The 9,065-nt window shown below is 38.5% G+C and overlaps 1 protein-coding gene across 1 annotated transcript; it reads left to right on the plus strand.

Moving 5' to 3' along the window:
* Nucleotides 1–363: 363 nt before the first annotated feature.
* On the plus strand, nt 364–1,579 carry LOC121451349 (olfactory receptor 7G2-like). The gene is made up of 2 exons (XM_041656818.1): nt 364–371; nt 628–1,579. The coding sequence occupies exons 1-2, from the start codon at nt 364–366 to the stop codon at nt 1,577–1,579; spliced, it is 960 nt and encodes a 319-aa protein (XP_041512752.1).
* Nucleotides 1,580–9,065: the final 7,486 nt, after the last annotated feature.

The raw sequence follows: 9,065 nt of genomic DNA on the forward strand, positions 1-9,065 counted from the left end.
GCAAAATCGTACACCTGAGACTTTCCTCTGATTTGAAAAAAATGCATGATTTTAATACCATGCACGTGAAATTCCTCCCATGTGCTCAGAAGTTTTAACACTTGCTTTCCTGCTGCTGGCAGTGTTTAGGAAAAGTGTTTAGAAAAATTTAGGTGGTGAATGAAGTTGGTCTGTATGGTGGACATTAAAATTTTATAGCCAAGACCCAATTTCATCTGTAGCCCAACTAGTGAATTAACTGGGCTTACAAACCATGGACGCACAGCCCTGGTTAAACTGAGTCATCAAACAAAAACAAGACATGAACAAGGAACAATAACAGAATGGAAAGAGGGTGAGTGGGTGACAGGGTGGAAGGGAGGTATGGTGAGGTAAGAGTAACCAGAACACATTATATAGATGAATAAAATTGTCAAAGATCAAATTTAATCAATAAAATAAGAAATATAAAAATATTATTAAGAAATCTGTTAAAATATTAACTATTCATTTTCATCAACAACTGACATTCAGTAAGAGAATAGTGATTGACACAATTTTAATTTTCTTCAGGTGCACTGTGACACTGCTTTTCTTCATTAATAATAAATTAATTGAATTTCAATTTTGCCCCATTTCTCCTCAAAGATTGGCAAGTAACACGGAGCCCAAAAACCTAACATTTGTGTTACAATTCCTTCTTCTGGGATTTACAGATGACCCCGAACTCCAGTCGCTCATCTTCAGCCTCTTCTTGTTCATAATCTTGGTCACCATCCTGGGAAACCTGCTCATAATTCTAGTTATAAGCTTCGAGTCCCACCTCCATACGCCCATGTACTTCTTCCTCTCTAACTTGTCCTTTAATGACATCTGTTGCAGCACAGTCACAGTCATCAAGATGCTGGTGAACATCCAAGCAAATGATCAGAGCATCACCTACACAGCCTGCCTCACACAGCTCTTCTTTGCTCTTGTTTTTGCATACTTTGAAAATTTTCTCCTTGCGGTGATGGCCTATGACCGCTACGTAGCTATTTGTTACCCTTTGAGGTATACTATCATTATGAAACCTAACCTATGTGTTCTGCTCTCACTGTTCTCTGTGTTCATTAGTATTATTGGTGCCTTGATGCACACTTTGATGGTGCAGCGGCTGTCCTTCTGCACAAATGTGGAAATCCCCCACTTCTTCTGTGAACTTGTTCAGGTCATCAAGCTGTCCTGTTCTGACACCCTCATTGATCACATCATGCTCTTTGTTGCAATTTGTATATTTGGTGGTGTTCCTCTTTGTGGAATCATTTATTCTTATTATCACATTGTGTCTACAGTCTTGAGAATAGCATCACTGGAGGGAAAGTGCAAAGCCTTTTCTACCTGTGGGACTCACTTGTCAGTGGTTTCCTTATTTTATGGGGCTGGTTCTATGGTATGTATCAGCTCTGCACTGAGTGTCTTACCAAGAAAATCTGCAGTGGCTTCAGTGATGTATTCTGTGTTTCCTCAAATGATAAACCCCTTTATCTACAGTTTAAGGAACAAAGACATGAAAATCGCCATAAGAAATCTTTTAAGTTCAATTACATCACTTGAATAACATATCCTTTGTTTAGGGTTTGTGTGTATAGAATTAGTAAAAATGACTAAATTTCTGATAAAGTACATATCTAAGACTGCTGTTACTATACTTTACTGAAATAATACTTCGACAAATTGACCATATGTTTTAGTATAAATCTGGATTTCCTTTGTGTCAACATTTGTAAAATTTAGAACAAGGTATTACCTCTTTAACAACATTTTCGTTCTTCAGATTATTTGAGCATAATGCAAAAGAAAAAAATCCAAAGTAAGCACATTTATTCTTGTGTAATCTCAGAAAATGTAAAAATTTAGAAATATTAATGTAGAAATTGTTTTCAAAACAGTTTTCTACCATATGTAAAATGGTACCTGGACCAGTAACTCGCTCAGTATGCAAACCCACTTTCCTCCAAGTCTAGAACCTCATTTATATCCCTGAAAATCACACTGTGTAAGGAAGGAACTGACTCCTGCAAGTTATTTTCTAAGATCCACGTGCACATTATGATTGTGCATTTACCAAACACATATGTTGCATGCATTCATACATGTACACAAAATAAATAAAAATATAAAATAATTTTTAGATATTTTATTGATTTGGGCTGTTCTGAATCATATAAAATGAAATTTCAAAGGAGTTCTCATTTTCATTTTCCGGATGACTAAGAATGTTGAATATTTTTAAAGATATCTCAGTCATTTCCATTTCATCTTTTGAGAATTCTCTGCTTAGTCCTCCACATCATTTTTAAATGGGTTGCTTCTTTTTTTGATGACCAGTTTTTATTACTTCTTTATATGTTTTGTACACTAAACCTCTATTAGATGTATAATTGTTAATGATCAAACCACCATAATCTTTCCCTAGTTTCCCTTTGTATTTTCATAATAACATATTATATTTCCTTCCTAGAAGATCATCTCCCACACTCCAGCAACTTATTAGGTACCTAACTTTTGTGGTTATTCTGATTGTATCATTCCTAATGAAAGTTTAAAGCTAATATCTACATAAAGAAAAATGTTGCATCTTTTTGGGGGTATTAGATTAAATCACTTGGAAATTTTTTCTAACTCTATCATTTACATATATTTTTCATGATTTCATTTTTCTTAACATATGAATTATATATATATATATAATGTTTTTATTATCCATTCAAAAATTGTTGGGCATCTAGGTTGTTTCCAATTCCCAATTATTGCAAATAGACCAGCAATGAACATGATGAGCAACTATCTCTGTATTAGAATTTCAAGTCCTTTGGGAATATGCCCAAGAATGCTATTACTTGATCTTGAGGAATACTGATTCCTAGCTTCCAGAGAAAACTCTTCTCTGATTTCCACAATGGCTGCACCAGTTTTCACTCCCACTAGCAATGATTTCGTGTTCCCTATTTCACTGCATCCTCACTAACATGTTTTATTGATCTTGGCTATTCTAACTGGAAAATGTGAAATCTCAAAGTAGTTTTAACTTCCATTTTCCAGGTGGCTAAGGTGGCTAAAGATGTTGGAGATTTCTTTCTAAAATTTCAGTCATACATTATTCATCTTCTAAAATCCCTCTGCTCAGTTCTCAACTCACTTTTTAACTGGATTACATCTTTTCTTGACAATCAGTTTATTTCTTTATATATTATACATAATGGCCCTTTATGGGGTTGTAAGTGTTAAAGATCTTTTCTCACCTAATAGTGTGCTACTTTATTTAAATTATGCTGCAGTTTTCTGTACAGAGTTTTTAGGATTCATGAGGAAACACTAGTTGTTTGTTGCACTATACATCCTTTCTATAAGTTTCCTGTTTAGAAAAGCCCTTCCTTGTGCCAATGAAGTAAAAACTGTTCTGTACTTTCTCTTCTGCCAAATTCATTGTATATGATTATGGTAAAAACTATGCTCCTTTTGCACTGACGTTTTTACAAGGTAATAAATATGAATCTATTCTCATTCGTCTACATGCAGTGATCTGGTTTGAAGAGCATTGTTTGTTGAAGATATTATCTTTTTCTCAAGTATGTATATTTTACTTTCCTATCAAAAATCAGTTGTTTATAGATGTGTGGAATTGTCTTCGTGTTTAATTATATTTCATTAATCAACTTACCTGTTTTCATGCCAATACCATACTGATTTTATTAACACAGCTCTGTAATATAACTTGAAATTGTGTAGAGTGATGTCTTCAAACTTTTCTGGGTTTTGTGTGTCTGTGTATGTGCATGTCTCCATATAAAATTGAATTTTTTCAGCTTATGTAAAGACTTCTTTTGAAATTTTGAAATGGATTTCATGTATTCTTCAGATTGATTTCAGTAGGATGTTAATTTAATATTAATCTTATGAATCTATGATTATGAAAGATTTTTTTACCTTCTTGTAGCTTTTTATTTCATCAGTGTCTTAACATTTTTTATTGTGACAATCTTTCTTTTGCTATGGTAACAGTTATTGCAAGATATTAGAGGGGAATTTTGTAAAAGTTGCTATCTTCCTTGTTTCTTTCTTCACCTGTTTGCAACTAGTATCTAAGAAGGCTACTGAATTTTTTGTTATAACTTCCAAAGAAAAGAAAACAAACTATCTTTTTTTCATTTTACATAATAATCCCAGTTCCCATTCCCTCCCCTCTTCCCATTTCCTCCAACTACACTCCCACCCAAACCTCCATCCACTCCTCAGAGAGGGTAAGGCACATTGCTTTGGGGAAGGTACAAGGCCCTCCCTACTACATCTAGGCTGAGCAAGGTATCCTTCCAAAGAGAATAGCTTCCTAAAATGCCAGTAGAAGAGTAGAGATAAATGACACTGTATTTCCAGTGGCCCTGCAGTCTGCCCAGCCATACAACTGTCACCCATATTCTGAGGGACTAGTTTGGACTTATGTTAGTTAATTCCTTCTTTGACTGGCTGGAGTTGGTGAGATCCAATTAGCTCAGGTAAATTTTTTCAGTGGGTGTACCCATCATATTCTTGACTTCATTGCTCATATTCTCAATCCTCCCACTCTTCAACTGGACTTTGGAAGCTCAGCTCAAGGCTCTGCTGTGGGTCTCTCTCTCTGTTTCCATCAGTTGCTAGATGAAGTTTCTTTGATGACATTTAAGAGGGAAAACATGAGCAATGAAGTCAGGACCGCGAGGGGTGCTCCCACCCACTGAGACAGTGGGGCTGATCTAATGGGAGTTCACCTGAACATGGCGGACAAGGAGGACTGACTGAGAAGCCAAGGACAATGGAACTGGATTTTGATCCTACTGCATGTACTGGCTTTGTGGGAGCCTAGTCTGTTTGGATGCTCACCTTCCTAGACCTGAATGGAGCTGGGAGGACCTTGGACTTCCCACAGGGCAGGGAACCCTGACTGCTCTTTGGACTGGAGAGGGGGGAGGAGGGGGGAAAGGGGGACAGAAATGAGAGGAGGGAGGAGGTAGAAATTTTTAATTAAAAATAAATTTTAAAACATATTCACCAGTTTGAAGTCAGTTTTGTTAGAAATTAGTATGGCCACACCTGCTTTTTTCTTAGGACCATTTGCTTGAAACACCTTTTCCCCACCCTTTACTCTAAGTAGATGCCTGTTTTTGTGGTTGAGATGTGTTTCTTGCAAACAGCAGAATGTTGGATCCTGTTTTCGTAGGGTACACCCACACACTGAGACAATGGGGATGTTCTATCGGGAACTCACCAAGGCCAGCTGGCCTGGGTCTGAAAAAGCATGGGATAAAACCGGACTCGCTGAACATAGCGGACAACGAGGACTACTGAGAACTCAAGAACAATGGCAGTGGGGTTTTTGATCCTATGCACATACTGGCTTTGGAGGAGCCTAGGCAGTCTGGATGCTCACCTTACTAGACCTAGATAGAGGTGGGCGGTCCTTGGGCTTCCCACAGGTCAGGGAACCCTGATTGCTCTTTGAGCTGATGAGGGAGGGGCACTTGATCGGGAGGAGGGGGAGGGAAATGGGAGGCGGTGGAGGGGAGGAGGCAGAAATCCTTAAATAAATAAATAAATATAAAAAAAAACATATTCACCAATATGACTACAAGGCAAATTTAGGCACCCTCTCCTCTATTGCTTAGGGTCTTAGCTGAGGTCATCCTTGTGGAATTTTGGGAATTTCTCTAGTGCCAGATTTCTTGCAAGCCCTGTATCTCTTCCCTTGTTACCTTCCATCTCAAATATCCCTTTCCCTCAAGATCTCCTCCCCCCTCTTATTCAATACTTCACTACCCTTTTTACCCTCTCTACTTCCCACACCCCCGTGCTCCCAATTTTGTCAGGCGATCTTGACTATTTCCCCTTTCCAGGTAGAACTATGTAGGTTTTTCTTAGTTACTTACCTTGTTACTTATGTTCTCTAGGATCATGAACTATAGGGTCAATATCCTTTCTTTTACAGCTAGTATTCTAGTATGACTGAGTACATATCATGTTCATCTTTCTGGATCAGAGTTAACTCACTCAGGATTGTTTCTTGTAGTTCCATCCACATGCATGCAAATTTCATGTTAACATGTGTTTTTACCACTGAGTCGTACTTCATTATGTAAATATGCCACATTTTCTTTAACCATTCTTTGGTTGAGGGGAATCTAGGTTATTTTCAGGTCCTGGCTATTACGAATAATGCTGCTATGAACACAGTTGAATAAATGTCTTTGTAGTATGATGGAGAAACTTTGGGGTATATACCCAAGAGCGGTATTGATAGGTCTTGAGGTAGGTTGATTCCAAATTTTCTGAGAAACTGCCTTAGTAATTTCTAGAGTGTCTGTTTGCATTCCCAAAAGCATTGGATAAATGTTCCACTTACTCCACATCCTCTGCAACATAAGCTATCATTTGTGTTTTAGATCTTAGCCATTCTGACATGTGTAAGATGGTATCTTAGAGTTGTTTTGATCTGCATTTCCCTGATGGTTAAAGATGTTGAACATTTCCTTAAGTATCTTTTAGCAATTTGTGATTCTTTTTTTTAATTTATTTATTTATTCAAGATTTCTGTCTCTTCCCCGCAACCACCTCACATTACCCTCCCCCTCCCCCATTTAAGTCCCCCCCTCCTCAGCCCGAAGAGCAATCAGGGTTCCCTGCACTGTGGGAAGTCCAAGGAACCCCCACCTCCATCCAGGTATACTAAGTTGAGCATCCAAACTGCCTAGATTCCCACAAAGCCAATACGTGCAGTAGGATCAGAAACCCATTGCCATTGTTCTTGAGTTCTCAGTAGTCTTCATTGTCCGCTATGTTCAGAGAGTCCGATTTTATCCCAGGTTTTTTCAGACCCAGGCCAGCTGGCCTTGGTGAGTTCCCGATAGAACATCCCCATTGTCTCAGTGTGTGGATGCACCCCTTGCGGTCCTGAGTTCCTTGCTCGTGCTCTCTCTCCTTCTGCTCCTGATTTGGACCTTGAGATTTATGTCCGGTGCTCCAATGTGGGTCTCTGTCTCTGTCTCCTTTCATCGCCTGATGAAGGTTAATATTCAGGAGGATGCCTATATGTTTTTCTTTGGGTTCTCCTTATTTAGCTTCTCTAGGATCACTAATTATAGGCCCAATGTCCTTTGTTTATGGCTAGAAACCAAATATGAGTGAGTACATCCCATGCTCCTCTTTTAGGGTCTGGCTTACCTCACTCAGAATAGTGTTTTCTATTTTCATCCACTTGCATGCAAAATTCAAGAAGCCCTTGTTTTTTACTGCTGAGTAGTACTCTAAGAAGTATATATTCCATACTTTCTTCAACCATTCTTCCATTAAAGGGCATCTAGGTTGTTTCCAGGTTCTGGCTATTACAAACAATGCTGCTATGAACATCGTAGAGCATATACTTTTGTAGTATGATAAGGCCTCTCTTGGGTATATTGCCAAGATTGGTATTGCTGGGGCCAGGGGTAAGTTGATCCCGAATTTCCTGAGAAACCACCATACTGCTTTCCAAAGTGGTTGCACAAGTTTGCATTCCCACCAGCAATGGATGAGGGTACCCCTTCCTCCACAACCTCTCCAGCAAAGGCTATCATTGGTGTTTTTTATTTTAGCCATTCTGACAGGTGTAAGATGGTATCTTAAAGTTGTCTTGATTTGCATTTCCCTGACCGCTAAGGAAGTTGAGCATGACCTTAAGTGTCTTTTGGCCATTTGAACTTCTTCTGTTGAGAATTCTCTGTTCATCTCAGTGCCCCATTTTATAATTGGGTTGATTAGCCTTTTACGGTCTAGTTTCTTGAGATCTTTATATATTTTGGAGATCAGACCTTTGTCAGTTGCGGGGTTGGTGAAAATCTTCTCCCAGTCAGTGGGTTGCCTTTGTGTCTTAGCGACAGTGTCCTTTGCTATACAGAAGCTTCTCAATCTCAGGAGGTCCCATTTATTCAATGAGGTCCTTAATGTCTGTGCTGCTGGGGTTATACGTAGGAAGTGATCTCCTGTGCCCATCTGTTGTAGAGTACTTCCCACTTTCTCTTCTATCAGGTTCAGTGTGTTCGGACTGATATTGAGGTCTTAATCCATTTGGATTTGAGTTTTGTGCATGGTGATAGATGTGGATCAATTTTCATTCTTCTACAGGTTGACAACCAGTTATACCAGCATCATTTGTTGAAAATGTTCTCTTTCTTCCATTGTATACTTTTAGCTCCTTTATCGACAATCAGGTGTTCATAAGTTTGTGGGTTAATGTCAGGGTCTTCTATTCGGTACCATTGGTCGACTTCTCTGTTTTTATGCCAGTACCACACTGTTTTCAATACTGTAGCTCTGTAGTAGAGGTTGAAGTCAGGGATGGTAATGCCTCCAGACGATCCTTTGTTATATAAGATTGTTTTGGCTATCCTGGGTTTTTACCTTTTCCATATAAAGTTGATTATTGTCTTCTCCAGATCTGTGAAGAATTTTGATGGGATTTTGATGGGAATTGCATTGAATCTATAGATTGCTTTTGGTAGAATTGCCATTTTTACTATATTGATCCTCCCAATCCAGGAGCAAGGGAGATCCTTCCATTTTCTGGTCTCCTCTTCAATTTCTTTCTTCAAAGACTTAAAGTTCTTGTCAAATAGATCTTTCACATCCTTGGTCAGAGTTACCCCAAGATATTTTATGCTATTTGTGGCTATCGTGAAAGCTGATGCTTCTCTAATTTCCCTCTCTGTTTCCTTATCCTTAGTGTATAGGAAGGCCACTGATTTTTTGGAGTTGATCTTGTATCCTGACACATTACTAAAGGTGTTTATCAGCTGTAGGAGTTCTTTGGTGGAGTTTTTGGGGTCGCTTATGTATACTATCATATCATCTGCAAATAACAAGAGCTTAACTTCTTTTCCGATACGAACCCCTTTGATCCCCTTATGTTGTCTTATTGCTATTGCTAGAACTTCAAGCACTATATTGAACAGGTATGGAGAGAGTGGACATCCTTGTCATGTTCCTGATTTTAGTGGGATGGCTTTGAGCTTTTCTCCGTTTAATTTAATGTTAGCTGT

This window comes from Microtus oregoni, unplaced genomic scaffold, assembly GCF_018167655.1.
Source record: "Microtus oregoni isolate MIOR12 unplaced genomic scaffold, Mior012 000008F_ref0000371, whole genome shotgun sequence".
In the NCBI taxonomy this organism is placed as follows: domain Eukaryota; kingdom Metazoa; phylum Chordata; class Mammalia; order Rodentia; family Cricetidae; genus Microtus; species Microtus oregoni.